The following is a 17,010-nucleotide window of genomic DNA, read 5'->3' as shown; positions in this document are numbered from 1 at the left end:
TACAATGATATAGAGATGGATGGGAGCCATCTTCCCCTCACTTGTCTCCATGCCTAATAGGAGAGCAGACCTAATCACCTCCGCCACTGCCGGCGGCTCCAGTAAGCGGCGGAGGGCACCGCAGCATGGGGGGAGGGGGTGGCCCTCTCCTGCTGCCAATAAAAGTGATCTTGTGGCGAATCCACCACAGAGAACACTTTTATCTGAAAGCGAACCGCCCACTGAAGAAGTGGATACTGGAGCTATGGCAGCTAGCTGTTGCCATAACAACGATATTCCTGTTCAAAGTAGCGATGTAAAACGACGGTGGGCAGTCCGTATGTGTTTAAGATTGTATGACTGAAGTGACCACAGCTGCACCTCATTTACCAAGTGAAAATTATTTCCCCAAAATAATCTTTATGTATTTAGAAATTGGAGGAAGGTGAATTGATACTTCCCTGCAGCATTTCAGTTCCTATCAGAAGCAGTTGCTCACCTCTACAGTGATGCATTACAATATTGCAGCTTTGGAGTCTTGGGTTCACTTGTAACTTTTTCTCTGTCAGTATGTAATTTTACATATTGTCTTCAGGCTTCCTCAGGTGTCAGGAAAGGCTTGCTGGGAACAGTAGTTCTACACAAGCTGGTGCGTGATTGTGGGTGCCTATGCGCATGCACAAACACACACGGGCATGCGCATGCACGGAATAACACGCATGGGAACCCTAACGCCATATGGGCTATTTAAACTCAGCTGTTGAACTGAAGGTTTGCTGTCTAATATACAGCACTCCCTGTGAGTTACGATACTTGCTTATCTGATCTGTCCACGACCTTGCACTTGTCTCATCTTTTGGTTCATCCTTGCCTGCCTGTTATTGACCAGGCTTGTCCAGTTACTCCGCTCCTGTTTCCTGCATCTGTTCAAGTACTATCTGTCTGTATGACCCAGCCTGCCTGACCTTCCTGTGTTCTAGTCCCTGGAACCTCCTCTCTGTATCCTGTGTATGGTTTCCTGACACGAGCCTGTTTTAATCTTCAGGGTCATGTCCAGAATGCTGACTCCCAGCAACAGCATCATCCGGAACTCCAGACCTACTTTCCAGCTGTTGATCCTGCCAGGCACTCGTGCTGCCCTATACTCCCGCACCTCCTGTTTACTCAATCAGGGGCCACGAGTCAGGGGCGTAAGAGAGGCCTTCCTCTGCATATCGGGCTCATCTACTAGGTAAGTGACACTCAGTTTTCTTTCCACAGTAAAAAAAAAATATTGGCAGGCCTGAATCAGCATTCTGACAATTCTGAAATGTTTCAGAATTCCTGGGCTGGTTAGACCCAAGATTCTATACATACAAAAACCTAAAATAACAGAATAAATGACACACTGTACATCTATATATTTCCCACTTAAAGTGGAGCTACACCCAAGGTGAAGTTCCATTTTAAGGCCTCCTCCCCATTCCTGTGTATGAAATTGAGCTTGAGACTGTGGGACCATTCACAATGCGCAGCCCCGCTCGTACATGCACAGTGGGCACCCAGTTGTGAAGCTGCAAGCTGTCACACCCGGGTGCCCATAGTTAAAATGCCAGTACCGGGAACAGCGGATACAGGATAAAAGCGTCTAGGCTGAGCACATTGCTGATCGTGGGACAGGTAAGTGGTTGTTTATTACAGTTTTTGTAGCTGCTGACTGTTAATTTATACACAGGAGCCTGGAGCTCCTCTTTAATATGAAATGATGATACTGAGCTGAACCCCTTTTGCTATCACTGTTACTGATATTTCATACAGAACATTGCTAGTGCACTTTATACACTGGGATAGTCTTTCTCAGCTTTTTTGCCTTGGGGTAATCCTTCAAATATTGTCCAGGCCTTGGGGAACCCCTGATAACCATAATTATACCTGCAGGATATTGCTCATTACTATGGTCAAAAAGTAGCAAAAAAGATTAAACAATATAACCTACCTATCATATTTAATACCCAGGGGAAATATATTTTATATACCCTTTGCTCTATAAATTAACAATAATAGTAACAGAAAAAGAACTACAGACAGTAACAAATGTGGTGTCCCCTAACATTAGTAGTTGGTGAAAAAAGTGCGTCCTTTCATTGATGTTCAATGTAAAATGATCCTTTTTACAATGGTGGTCAGTATAAGTGGGAAATCAGTTCCAAATTGCTCAAAGCTTTATGAACCCCTAGCAATCTTAGCAGGAATCCTAGGGTGTCACAGAACCCTGGTAGAGAAAGGTTGTTCTAGAGCTGATTGTTAGCCCCATTCTGGTGTGGCTAGTAGGTTAATCTGCATCTACCAGGGCATGCACTACAGTGTGTCAGTGGGACATTATACAGTAGACTTTATTGGGGCAAGAACTACTGGCAATGGTAATATATGCTTAGCAGACATGCATAAGATGTGTTTTCTGTATAAATTGGGGTGATACAAAGGGGGAATGCACTGAGCTTGTCTCTTCATCATTTCTTATACACCCAGTGGTCAAAATTTGAATTGTAAATCATCAACTACTGTAAATGTACTGTCGGAGATGTAATTTCAGCTAGTGTCAGTCTTCATAATAACAGCAGATGTCAGAACATGGATTACTGTTTATTGAAGCATTTTACAGCATACAATGTCACAAATATATACAGCAAACATTATATTTAGACTACACTAATAAGCAAGCCAGCACCCCTAATTCATATATAGACATAATATGAAAAGGAGATTTCTACATTTCTATGTAGGCTTTTATGCAATGCATCGATTGAGCAGCTTTATCATATCTCTGTGTATAGGTCTTCACTTTAGCAGTGATGTCCATGGCTGGAGTGATGCTTGCTTATGGGGACATGGCTTCTGGAGCTGAACCCTCCCTTATGATGATGTTGGTGTTCGTGCTGGTGGCCACTAGATTCATGGGACTTTCCTGAAGAATGGTGTTTTCCTCCAGTGCTGGAGTGCAGGACAGCTGAAACAAATGGATAGGTTATGTCAATATGGCAAGCTTTGCCATTCCAGGCAATAAGTAAATACATGTTCAGGCAATGTAATTCAGAAGACAATGCGCTATTATGAATCCAGCAAGTCTACTCAAATTTTCTTCAAGGGCACTTTAATTAAATTTGTGTTAACCCACCCTCCCTAGACCTCCTATCTCTATATATTAGAATATAAAGATAGATGTAGTTAGTTTCAGATGGTCTGTGATTGGCTGAAATTAGAAACTGCATATAATGATCTTTGCACAGTGTTATAAATCCCAAAAACATTAACACATAATAGTATAGTATCTATGGTAAAATAATTAATAGCAATGAATAATTATTAATTAATAAATAAACTATATTAAAAATATTTTCACTCTAAATGTGGGAGGCATATAATTCACATTAATACTGTATGTGAATTCGCACAAAGGTTTTTATTATATATATAATAAACTGTTTTACTTACAAATGTTTACATGTCCCTCTGCACCTATCCTGAAAAAAAGAAAAATGAACATAATTTTAGCATGGATTTCATTTTGTAATTTTTTTTTCTTACACCTATGAACATTAACTGGTAAATAACCAATGAACAGACTATCAGGCAGAAACTCACATAATAAGCGATTGCACTGCAAGTTTGAAAATGATTTGCTAAGCTCTTGCTAGACTAGCCAGGGTTCAAAAGTTTGTCACACAATTGCAGCCAGTCTGCATTGCAGGACTCCAGATCAACATTATTTGCAAACATTCTGCAAGTCTGCTGCAAGTTCTGGTTCAGTTATGTTGTGCAATATTCATCCCACCACAGGGGTCACTGTGGCACAATTTTCACGCTGTAGACTTGCAGAGCTCTTGCTGTAGACTCACCACTTCAACTTTGCTCTTGTTAGAGACTTGCCTTGCAAATGTGCTACAAACTGGAAAAGTGTCAACTAGAACTTGTGCTTCAAGTGCTCTGCAAGTGTACACTTCACTTCACTTGCCAGTGAAAATGTGCAGCAAGTTAACAGACTTAAAAATCAACACTGCCAAAAATATGTAGTAAGTTATATTTTCTATATAGAAACTAGAGAACTAAAATGTATTTCTTGCATATAAAGAACATGCAGACTCCTTGGTTCTGACCCTTACATACAGTACTTGTCCACTTAAATATTGCTGCCCAATTGTGACAGATTAGCAAACATATTTCTGTCTGTAGGAATCTACAACTTTTGCAGACCCCCAGTCTAATAATACTCCTGATATCCATACTGGAATTTACACTCTGGCTCTGCCACACAGCACAGTCATCCTGGTGACCTGATTTTTCTCTGATGCAGCTAAATAACACAGCTAGGCCACCTCCCTACCCCAAGCCTGGCAATGGATATTAAAAGAGCAGCAGAAGACTGATGAGGTAATCTCTTTGTTTTATCTTCCAGTTAGCACATTCCTTGCCTGACATGTGAAATATATACCTGTGCTCTTCTCCTTCCAGCATTTTCTTATAAGTGGCAATCTCAATATCCAGAGCCAGTTTAACATTCATCAGTTCCTGGTATTCTCTTAGTTGGCGAGCCATGTCCTGTTTGGCATTCTGTAGGGCAGCCTCCAATTCAGACAATTTTTGCTTGGCATCTCTGACAGCAGCTTCACCATTTTCCTCAGCTTCCCTGATGGCAGCTTCAAGTGCAGCACGCTAGAAATGATTAAATAACATGCATTATTTTTTTATTCTGGTAAATTGAGTATCACCTGCTTTGTTTTATTTGAGTTCAATAAGATTGACAAAACATAAATGATCAAAACGGATCTCAATGAAACAAGTTCTGAGAATGTTCTATTTATATCAACAAGAAAATAATACATTACATTTTACAAAAAAAAAAAAAAGTTCTATTTTGTATATTCAATATAAAATGTAAAAATGGCAAGCAAAAAACATTTAGAGTCAGTCTAAATATGGAAAAAGATAACATTAAACATTCATCTAAACAAGCACAATGCAACTGTTAAAAATCCTAAATCAGAGGTGCTAACAATATTGTAAAGTTGGCCATAAAATTATAATAAAAAAACTCTGGATTTATACCTGGGATTTGGCACATTCAATTTCCCCTTTAAGTTTCTGAATTGTTCGATTGAGATCCGCAATCTCATTTCTGCTGTTCTGCAGATCGTTTCCATTTCTTCCAGCTGCCATTCGCAGGTCTTCAAACTGTATATAATAAAAAAAAAAAAAAAAAAAAATTCTGAATATTTGTGGAAACCAAATGTTTTAATTCCATTTGTTATTCCATGCACCATTTTATTCGAAGGCTCATGTCTCATAGGAAACTGCATATTTTTAATATATTAAAATATAAAACTACTATTTTAAATTGAATTATCATAAGTAGAAGATATCGTCAGAAAAATAATTAACACAGATGTTTAAATGATATTTAACTAACCCCTCCCAAAAAAAGAGAATATATTTCAGATTACCAGTACTTTGATGTGGTAGCTGCATTATTTTCCTTTTTCATGCTAAAAACATTTTTAGCAAGTAATCAAAAAGTGTGCTGATCTTGCCAGAAATGCAGTGTCTTGGTTACTTCTAGTGAGTTGAACTGAGGACTCAAACAATGTTTTCTTCCATCTGTAAACTACTAATTCCATCCACTAGCATGTAATAGAGATGGAGAGGAAGACATATTTGAAGTTATAGTAAAAACCATGGCTCCCTCCATAGATATAGCGAGTGAGTATATAGAGTGAGGGAAAAGAAATGTGTTTTTTGCAGTATTGCCAAGTGAAAAAAAAAAGAAAAACAAAACAAAATGAAAACAAATGGCAGTACCACATCTAAGGAGCTGTAAAATGCAGTATAGTGCATTTTTTTGGGAGGGAAGAGATGCACGTAAATGGGCGGAACTATACATAGCATATTATGTTGTTTTTATGGAAAAGGTTTGGCTGAAATCAAAATGTAAAATTATGATGTAAGATTATGATCTATTATACAGATGGCCTCAAGTGACCAAGTGTTTTAACACTGGGTACCTCTACTGACAGCGTAAGTCTCATTAACCTCCCTGGCGGTATGATTATTTCAGATTTTAGGTGCTGAAAGCGGTAACATTATTTTGCATGGAAATTTGGTGTTTTATATTGTAGTCCTGTAATTCTTAGGAATAACTCACTTAAATCTGTCCAAACCAGAGTCTAGCAGACATCCCGGGTATGATAAAGTTTGAAAAATGAAATCATAAATTATAATATAATAAATAACTATAAATAATTATACCAAATAAGAATATAACAATAATAAAAATTATTCAATAATGTAATCAAATCAAAAACACTGAAATTTGCTCAGTTGCAGAATTGTCACTGTCATTACTTTTTCAGTGTTTGATGACGGATCTCCCCACAAATCGCTATCTCTCAATTTTGAGAGTGATTCCAATTTATTATCGCTGTTTTCTAGCTGGTCTAAAACAATTTTTGATGTAAAGGGACAGTTTTGGTTGCTGTGGACAATCTCCAGTTTCCAGACATAACGTTTTTATAAGATAAAACTGCATGCAGGACACTGGACACAAAGGGGACAAAGGGGATGTGAAATAATTACATACAGCAATGTAATCTGTAAGGTTACATTAACCCTTTCATGACTAAGCCTATTTTTGACATTTGGTGTTTACAAGTTAAAATCCATATTTTTTGCTAGAAAATTACTTGGAACCCCCAAACATTATATATATATATATATATATATATATATATATATATATATATATATATATATATATATATATACCACTTTTTGGGAAAAGGGACACTAATGAATTTTAAAAAAACTAAACAGTAAAATTAGCCCAATTATTTTGCATAATGTGAAAGATAACGTTACGCCGAGTAAATAGATACCAAACATGTCACACTTTATAACTGCACGCACTCGTGGAATGACGACAAACTACGGTACCTAAAAATCTCAATAGGTGAAACCAGAAGTGATGTCATGACGTCGCTTCCGTGTTTACAATTAGAAGACTGGAAGGAAGCCGCTTACGGCTTCCTTCCAGTCCCTGAAGTGGCGGATCGTGCATCGTGCTCCCGATTGAACGGGAGCACCGGTAAGAACGGCGGGAGGCGGCGGAAGGCAGGAAGGCAGCTCCTCTGGCATAACAGCTGAGTGGCTTTTAACTTCATTGGTTATTATGGCTGGAAAGCCAATCGCTCACTCTGAAAAACAGTCCCGAGATGATGCCTGCAGGTGCGGGCATCATCTCAGTATAACCCCCGAAAGCCGAGTACGCACATCTGCGTACGCTCGGCGGCAAGGGGGCTATACTGTATGTAATGTGTGTGTTTCACTTTTTGAATTTGGCGCCGTTCTCCATCCCCGTGCGTCGCAATACTCACAGGGAACGGAGATCAGCTCCGTGATACATCGAGCAGAGGACGAGCCGCTCGTACAGCGGGGGGACATCGTTGGATCCAGGAGATAAGGTAAGTAAACCTCTCCCTGCATTCAGCAATGTGGTCCCGAGTCTGGCTTGGGGTTACCGCTTTTGGTACAGAATCTGGCGGGAATACCGCCAGGGGGGTTAAATGAATATATTGTTTTAAAATAAACCATGGCAGAATATCGGCTGTGGTGAGCTCCAATTATAACACACTCACCCTGGATTGGTACATGGCTTCAGCCTCTGCTCTGCTTCTGTTAGCAATCTCTTCATATTGAGCTCTGACATCGGCGATGATACCATTAATGTCTAGGTCTCGGCTGTTGTCCATGGACACAAGAACTGAAGTGTCGGAAATCTGAGCTTGGAGTTGATTGATTTCCTGCAAATTTAGAAAATATGTAATGCAGCTACTGTACAGCAGTATAAATGAATTAATGAATGTACTTATGACTCAAAAGGAGAATTATTTACCGCATCATACAGGGTCCTAAGGAAGCTGATCTCATCGCTCAGGGAGTCGGCCTTGGCCTGAAGTTCAGCTTTGTTCATGAAAGCAGCATCAACATCCTAAAGTTAGAAATACAGAGTTATTTGTATTATTAGTGTTGCTATAACAGACAATACAGAAAGATGTGACTAATTTTAAAATGTTTACCCTCTTCAGAGAAACAAATTCATTCTCGGCACCTGTTCTTCTGTTGACTTCATCTTCATATCTGTAAAAAGACAAGATTTATTTTCTCATATGTCCATTACATGCTAAACAATCTGTATATTATTACCTGTTTTCATCTGATTTTTGTAATATTTGTATTGCTAATCTTTATGCCTTAAACCCATGTTTAGTTTTTTTTTTTTTTGCATTCTAAACCACTTGAGTCCCCATTGCCAAAATTAAATTGGTGTGAGTAGAGTGACTATTTGTCCCGGTGCTGTTTTGAAATGTCTCTGGGAATCAGTAGCTCCTGTGTGTCCCAGCAGGGGTTTTGGCTGAAACTGAAGGTTGTCAAATACAGTCAGCATTCCGTCCTGAGCCCTGGAGCTGAAATGATCATCTCTTGGGTTTCTGATGCTTCGACAGTTGATTCCATAGGAGCGCACTGCAGAAACAAATGCAAATATTATGGGGTTGATTTACTAAAGACATACCTCCCAAGCATCCTGGATTCTGCTGGATTTTCCTGCGATTTGCGGTAAGTCCTGGGGTCTCGCAGATCTGGGCTGGAGTCCCGGATCCCAGTGTTGGAACAAGTTCTGACACTGGGCTCCACTCAGTGGGAGTGTTCTCACTGCAGCCAGCCCCCTCCTCGTCGTCCTGGCAACCGATGACAGCAGAGGGTGCGCACTGCGGAGAAAAGTACCTTTGTGTAGAGCTGCTCTCCCTCCTAGCTCCACCCCCGACTTCTGGCTTCAAGTTGTTCCTGTAAGTAAGGTAAGAGCAGGGCAGGGACAAATGGTGGACAGGTTTCCTGGAGGCAGTGGTATCGCTGTAGCAGGTGCAGCCAATCACCCCCACTTGTTCTCTTACAGCCACACTGTGACGGGGCACAGGTGTGGGCTGCATGTTCTACAGAGCCTGCTTCTCCATCTGTTAGGTCTGGAACGGCTGTGAGTATATGATAGGGAGGCAGAGTGGGCTCTCTGTGATGACCCCCTTCTCCGGTCAGCACTCACAGAGATCAAAGACATACAGTGGGCCATGTGTGCATTCTTCTTCCTCAGCCTTCTATCAGCATCGGGGGTGGAGATTAATAAAGCAGCAGCAGGACTGAACAATATGCATAGGAGGACAATGAGTTGCAGGCAATCAGTGTGTAGTAATCTCTAGTAACCGAATGGTGAGAGGTAATGTGCAGTAACCTATAGCAACCGAATGGTGAGTCGTAATGTGTAGTAACCTCTAGTAACCAAATGGTGAGCAGTAATGTGCTGTAACTTCTAGTAACCGAATGGTGAGTTGTTATAATGTCTAGTAACTGAATGGTGAGCGGTAATGTGTAGTAACCTCTAGCACGTAATCACTGAGTGGCAATCTGTAATAACCTCTAATATTGTGTAGTAATCTATAGCAACCAATCAACAAGTGTCAATCAGTGAGCAGTAACCTCTAGCATCCAAATGGTGAGCCGTAAAGTGTAGTAACCCCTAGAGCACATCTTGGGGCACAGATCAGTGTGCCAGCACCAACAGCATAGTTTACAGAAGCCGGCTTAGGGGGCACACCATGATCCTGCACTGCCAGCCCGAAACTAGCCTGCCCAAGAGTTTGTTCTATGGGAAAAAAAAATATTTGGATTGCTTTTCAGAGTGCCTTTGGCAGGTGATAAAGAGGTGTTGTATCACCTCTTCACCATCTGCTTTAACCCCTTCAACCCCACATTAGCATGCTGCAGCCGTGTGCATTGCACACAGTTGTGGGGTACTTGCAGAGCAGTGCCATTCATTTGATTGGGTGACGTTCAACAGAGGGTATAATTAATGCCGCAGCTGTGAAGCAAAGCATTGTGGATACAGTATATATACACCTGCAGGTGCTGCCTCTGTAGCTAAATGGGATAGTGGTAGAGGCACACAGGGGATGCCAGGTTATCCCTTCCCAGCCAGCATAATTTAAGCACAACCACATTTTGCCGCAGCACGCTACACTTGCCACAGGTCAATCTGCTCCTAAATGTCCCTAATTCTCAACTTCAAAAGTTGGGAGGTATGCTAAAGGCAAAATACTGCTTTTTTTTCCCTTGCACATTATTGGGTGAAGCCTTACCTCATTTACTAAGCTATGGGGCAACCGCACTTTGCAAAGTGCAAAGTCTATTTGCATTTAGTAAACAACCCCTATGCTTCTGTTTAGTATTTACATTGGAAGTGTAATGTTGGCTGGATGATCGGTATGATGTTTGCATCAATTGCTAATGTAAGTGAATACAATGTCATCTTAATTTATAATACGGTGGCAAATATGAAAAAGTCACCATTGAAATCCTTTGTGCCCACGTCAACAAGATTTAATCTTACTGTAATATTGCGCAAATTATTTCTGCAAAACCCTGCATGCTTTGTAGCATCAAAAAAGAATAAAGATTTCCTTGTATATGTTCAATTTGAGTTTTACAATATTGCTACATTACCGGAAAGTTGCACTCAGCAGACTTGAATTAATATATTTGATGGTAAATATCTGGGGGTTCTCAAATTCTGTAGATGTCATGTTGGGAAAAATTATAGGAAAATGTATTTTCTCATTGTTTTACTATTTATTATCAATACATTTCCCAGAAAAAAAAATGTATATAGATATATAAATATGTAGAAATATCTATATCTATATATTTAACATTTTTCCAAATTAAAGCCCTACCTGTTCCTAAAAAACTAAATACAGTATCAAAGCAAATGTATACCTTTATATTCTTTTCTAGCCGAAGATAATCTTTGCCTTTATTTAGATCTGCAGTTGCCATGGTGCTACACAGCTATAACACCCACCATTGGAGTGAAAGTTCTGTTGAGAGCTGACATAAGCACGCTGGCACCTGTGACAGTTACCACCAGAGGTATGCCTTAAATGTAGCATACACTGGATGTGTTTGATTTAAGGATTTTTGAGTAAGGATTTAATAACATAAAGAACATTTCTAATAAGCTTTATTTTGAGAAGCAGTTTAATTGTGAGCTTAGTTCTGCTTTAAGAACTTGATGCTAGGATTTAAGGACTAATACTAGAATTTACATATTGCCAGTCTGAGCCTGGCCCCAAAACATGGAAAGGGTAAAGCTTTACCATTATATGCAGGGTACTCCATACATTTATGCATTAATGTGTAATTGTATTGGTACCTTCTCCTTAGTTCTTCTACAGTGCCCTCCATGCTGTTCCTCTCGGCATCCAGGCGAGCTCTCTCACATTCCAGATTCTCCAGCTGTCTCCTCAGGTTGCCAATAAAAGCCTCAAACAGAGGTTCAATCTGAAATCTGGCTGTCTTCTGCTCTTGTAGAAAAGACCATTTGGTCTCCAGCATCTTGTTCTGCTGTTCCAAAAATCTTACCTGTGTTGGGAGTATAAAATAATTGCTTATGGGTATAGAAATGGAGTAACATACAATAATATACATGCTTTCACATGAACCTAAGCCAGATTGGCAAAAGGATTTTATTAGAATATTTTCCATGTTCTTTGACTGGGACAGTATAATTTAGTAAAGAGTATGTGCATCTATTTTTCCATTAATTAAACAGTTCACTAGAATTATAAAAATAAAATTGCGCTGATTAAATAAAGTCCATATATACAACCAAATAGAATCATATGAATGTGAAAATAGAAAGTCCACACTTAATATGATAAAGTGAACGTTTCCATCATCCATCACCAAAAGCACCCAAGTGAATCCACCACCAGCTGTAATAGCTGCTTACCAGCTTCAGTGGACCCCCTGTCACAGAGGGTCAGAAAACACTCATAGCTTATAACCCAACAGGGGGGCTTTTCTCCATGTCTTCAGGTCACTCCACTCTCCTGATGATGTTCAATAGATACAGTAGAGGTTGAACACCAGAAAGAAATCAAAGGCTCCACATAGAGTAAAACATCTCTGGGTTTATTGTAAAAGTTCTCATTCACAACAATGAATGGATAAAATAGCCTGAAGTTTGGTGTGTCAGCCGGCACACAACCAAACAACCTCTTTCGTGTCCCTATGGATGGGTTGTTTGTTGTGGAGCCTTTGGTTTCTTTCCGGTGTCCAACCTCTACCTTATCTATTGAACATCATCGGGTGAGTGGAGTGACCTGGAGACGCGGAGAAAGGCCGTGGCTGGGTTATAAGCCATAGGCATTTTCTGACCCCCTGAGACCCCCTGAGACAAGGGGTCCACTGAAGCTGGTAAGCAGTTTCTACAGCTGGTGGTGGATTCACTTGGATGCTTTTGGTGATGGATGATGGACACTGATATGGAAACATTCACTTCATCATAGGGGGGCTGTAAAGCTTTGTTATTTATTTTCTAAATAGGTTCCTTTAAGCTAGTGCATTGTTGGTTCACTTAACTTTTCCTTCGATTTCCCTTCTAAAAGTGTTTTTTCTTTGTCTGAATTTCTCCCTTCCTGTTTCTCCTCAGTAAACTTCACACCATCATCCAAGCGGTGTTTAGTCAGCCAGAACAGCTTACTGAACAGATTACTGAGGAGGAACAGGAAGTGAGAAATTCAGACAAAGAAAACAAAGAAAAAAAAAACATTTCGAAGGGAAATCAAAGGAAAAGGTAAGTGAACCAACAATGTACTAGCTTAAAGGAACCTATTTAGAAAATAAAAAACTAACTTTTACAACCCATTTAAGTGTGGACTTTCTATTTTCACATTCATATGATTCTATTTGGTTATATATATGGACCATATTTAATCAGCACGATTTTATTTATTTTTATATTTTTTAGTTTGTAATTGTGGTGCACATAAAATTGCTGCTTATTTTTATTTGTAGGAATAGATGTTATATAGCGCAGTTTTTACTTTTTTTTACAAGTTCACTAGAATTAACTGCATATCACTCATGTGGAAATTGGTACATTTAGGAGGCTGAAGAACTTATGTTTTCATACTTTCATTTAAAGTCAATGAGACTGATTTACTAAAGGAGTTAAAAATCTTCACAAAAAAATGTGTGTGGATATTTACTTCAATTATTCAATAACATGAAGAGCAAATTCCTGTTAATTATAAATATACAATCATGTGCAGGTGCCATTTTTTGCGATACGTGTCGATTTAACTGACAATTGCACAGTCGTGCAACGTTGTATTCAAACAAAGTTTATGTCCTTCTTTTTCCCACAAATAGAGCTTTCTTTTGGTGGTATCTAATCACCTCTGCAGTTTTTATTTTTTGCACTACAAACAAAAAAGAATGACAATTTTGAAAAACTAACATTTTACTTTTTGTTATAATTAATATCCAAAAACAAAAATAAAAAATGCCTTCATCAGTTTAGGCCAATATCTATTCTTCCACATATTTTTGGTAAAAAAAATTGCAATAAGCTTGTATTAATTGGTTTGCGTAAAAGTGATTGTATCTACAATATAGTGGATATATTTATGGCATTTTAATTACTTATTTATTTTTTACTAGTAACGGTGGCGATCTGCAATTTTTAGCAGGGCTGCGACATTGTGGCGGACAGATCGGACACTTTTTTGGGATTAGTGACATTTATACAACAATCAGAGCTAAAAATAGCCAATGATTAATGGCATTGGCAGGGAATGGATTTATGATGAGTTTAACACTAGGGGGCGATCAAGGGGTTAAGTGCTCCCTAGGGAGGTGTTTCTAACTGTGAGAAAAGTGTACTGACTGGAGGAGGAGAGATATTGCTGTTTCTGATCACTAGGAACAGCATATCTCTCTGTACTCCCCTGACAGAACGGGGATCTGTTTGTTTACATACACAGATCTCCATTCTGGCTCTCTCTGGAGCGATCACGGGTGGCCGGCAGAAATCACGGGTGCCAGCCATGCGCATTGCCTCAGGCGTCGCTCGCACCCCCTTTCGCACTCAAAGCAGCCAATGTACACCTACGGCAATTCGTGCAGCCGTGCCAGCCTGCTCCAGTATAATGACAGCGGCTGGTCGGCAAGCAGTTAACAGCACTTTTGAATTACAATTATCTAACCCTTTAGTAAATCAGCCCTATTGAATTAATATTCACTATAGTAAGGGCATTATATATACATAGACATCCTGTGTATGACATTTTAAGTAAAGTATATACTGGGAAATAATGTTAAAGGTGTTGTAAAGGTAAACATTTTTTCACCTTAATGCATTCTATGCATTAAGGTGAAAAAACATCTGACAGTGTCAGCCCCCCCAGACCCCCCGTTTTACTTACCTGACCCCTCAAAAGTCCCGCGCTCGCCTCCGCCATCCTCTTCGCCACTCAGCCTGGCCATTGATTGGCTAGAGTGGATGGATTGAAAGCAGCACAGCCATTGGCTTGCACTGCTGTCAATCACATCCAATGACGCGGAGCGCCGGGGGCGGAGCGATACAGTGAGCGGCTATAGCTGCTGGCTGTATCACAGGAGCATTCCCGCAGGTACTTCTCACCATGTGAGGGAGCTCGCATGAACGTGAGAAGTACTTGCGGGGGGAAGCCGAGACAGCCGCTAAGGGACCCCAGAAGAGCAGGTTCGGGGCCACTCTGTACAAAATGAGCTGCACAGTGGAGGTAAGTATAACATTTTTGTTATTTTTTTTTTTTTTTAAATCCCTTTACAACCCCTTTAAGTAATTTGCAGATCATTGTGGGGACAGTCATACATGATAACATCAAACTGCACTGGTTATTCATGCTAAATAAATTGTACATTTAGGGACACAACTTTAGGACATTAATGAAACTCAACATAACACATACACCTTGATGTGCCTTTCTTTTTTACCTTATAAATATTCTCGGCCACTTAATTATATATACATACATCTTTTCGTTTCATTATAAATTAACTTGACAATTCTCACCTTGTCAATAAAGGAGGCAAATTTATTATTCAGGCCCTTAATTTGGTTCTTTTCTTCTGTTCTAACTCTTTGGATGTTTGGGTTAATTTCCAGATTGAGAGGAGCCAGAAGACCCTGGTTTACAGTAACTGCTGTGATCCCTCCGGAACCAGACATTCCTTTAAATCCATGACCATGTCCAACAATACCAAATCCAGATCCATGTCCATGTCCACTTTTTCCTACATGGAAACTTCCCACTGAAATCTTATGTCCCTTTGACCCAACAGAATGGTCACTCTTGCTGCTGAAACAATGCTGGGTCTGGTGAACATTTTTAGAAGAGTGTGATAAGAAGCTGTGTGACCTGGAAGGTTTGGGCAAACAAACAGAACCGGAACTGAAATGCTTGTGTCCAGATGAGGCCAGGATGGAGCGGTGAGACATGATGGATCTCCTCTTAGAGATGATATACAAAGAATCCAAGGTGCTGTCTACTCTCAAGAGCAATGTTCAATGTTCTGACACTTGCTAGGCTCCTTTTATACTAAACTGGGTGTATTTAGTAATATTGACATTGTTATGACTTCCTATGATTTTAGCTTAATGATAATAGTTTACTCGTTTGTCACAGAAAATAAAACAGTAACCCACCTATATTTTCAAAGCTGTGACACTTTTACTAGGGGCTAATAATATAATAAAACAATGTTATATCAGAGTAAGCAGTATGAGCTGTTGTTATTACAAGAAAAAATTACCATAGCTTGTATACAGCATGTCCCAGTAATGACTTACAAGATGGTTCTATTTGGAATGGCCCAATATTTATAAATAAATCAAGATGTTGAATTTCAGGGATTTCACTGAAATCATGTTAAGTTTATGTATAACACACCCCATAGGGACTGCTGATGAACTTCCCAGAGAGAAAGGATAACTTGCCACAAATTGTAGTGGCAGTGTTGAATTGTAAGTCTTGGTAATTTGCTGCACATTTTCACTGGCAAGTTGTACACTTGCAGAGCACTTGAAGCACAAGTGGTGGGAGCTAGAGATGGAGTGCTATGGAAGCTATCGGCAGACCCTTGTGGGTAGCCCTAGTCTGGGAGGGGTGTGACCTCAGGTCTGGGGCTCAGGTACTAGAGGGACCCTCTACAACACATGGAGAAATCCTTCCTGGATGGATGGGAGCAAGTGTGAGGACAGCGGGAACCAGTGAGCACTTTGTCTACACTTCCCAGATAGCAAGTAACTGTGCTGTAAGATTGAACATAACTTGCTAAGCTCTTATTAGACTTGCCAGGCTTCACAAGTTTGTTGCACAATTGCAGCAAGTCTGCATTGCATGACTCCAGATCAAATTTCTTTGCAAATATTCTGCAAATCTGCTGCAAGTTCTGGTTCAGTTATGTTGTGTAATAGTCATCCCACCACAGGGGTCACTGTGGCTACATTTTTATCATTGCTCCCTGCTGTGTGTAAGGTTTTTCTTTAACTGGCTGGGGACTTGCTGTACAGAGAGGTGAGTGGTATTAGGGATGAGCTTCGTGTTCGAGACGAACATACGTTCGACTCGAACATCGGCTGTTCGTCCGTTCAGCGAATACCGAACGTTATGGGTCGTTCACGCCAAATTTGTTTGGCGCTCACGGCCCACAATGCACTGTGCCATCGCAGTGCATTGCTGGCTCATGATTGGCCAAGCATGCACTGTGACCCCGCATGCTTGGCCAATCACAGCGCCGGCAGCGAGGAGAGCCATGATTGGCCACAGACAGGATGCCTGTGGCCAATCATAGCTCAGGCTGTGTAGTACACGCCCCACACTATATAAGGCCGCCAGTGTGGCGGCCTTGTGTAGTGTGTTGGCGTCTGTAGGAGTTAGTGGGTGTTCTCTGTGTACCTTCAACACAGTATACACCGTTCATTATCGGCCGATTTTGCGTTCTTGCTCTTCTGTAATTGAGCTGTTAGCAATCTGCAGGAGTTTGTGCCTGTTGTCTGCGTGCCCTGACCGCAGTATACACCATTATATCCACCTATATAGCTAGCTATATTGCTCTTGTAATAGA

The 17,010-nt window shown here is 40.2% G+C and overlaps 1 protein-coding gene across 1 annotated transcript; it reads right to left on the bottom strand.

Annotated features, from left to right (window-relative positions):
* Positions 1 to 2,582: 2,582 nt before the first annotated feature.
* Positions 2,583 to 15,435, bottom strand: LOC143983835 (keratin, type II cytoskeletal cochleal-like). The gene is made up of 9 exons (XM_077483931.1): positions 14,957 to 15,435; positions 11,267 to 11,475; positions 8,085 to 8,145; positions 7,901 to 7,996; positions 7,644 to 7,808; positions 5,062 to 5,187; positions 4,448 to 4,668; positions 3,451 to 3,479; positions 2,583 to 2,965 (listed from the first exon to the last, which is right to left on the bottom strand). Exons 1-9 carry the CDS (start codon positions 15,380 to 15,382, stop codon positions 2,802 to 2,804), a joined length of 1,497 nt encoding a protein of 498 aa, XP_077340057.1. The 5' UTR covers positions 15,383 to 15,435; the 3' UTR covers positions 2,583 to 2,801.
* Between the last annotated feature and the right edge of the window lie 1,575 nt (positions 15,436 to 17,010).

The sequence above is a fragment of the Lithobates pipiens genome, unplaced genomic scaffold, assembly GCF_037356315.1.
Source record: "Lithobates pipiens isolate NorthernLeopardFrog02 unplaced genomic scaffold, aLitPip1_a1.2 Scaffold_16, whole genome shotgun sequence".
NCBI lineage: Eukaryota > Metazoa > Chordata > Amphibia > Anura > Ranidae > Lithobates > Lithobates pipiens.
Note: the sequence above shows the minus strand (reverse complement) of the source record. Positions and strands in the feature narration are given on the sequence as shown.

Coding starts and splice junctions, on each gene's coding strand:
- LOC143983835 (XM_077483931.1), bottom strand. CDS start 15,382: ATGTCTCACCGCTCCATCCTGGCCTCATCTGGACACAAGCATTTCAGT. Junction 3,480..4,447: donor CTGGAAGGAGAAGAGCACAG/GTATATATTTCA, acceptor TCTTTTTTTCAG/GATAGGTGCAGAGGGACATG. Junction 2,966..3,450: donor AGAGGGACATGTAAACATTT/GTAAGTAAAACA, acceptor CATTTGTTTCAG/CTGTCCTGCACTCCAGCACT.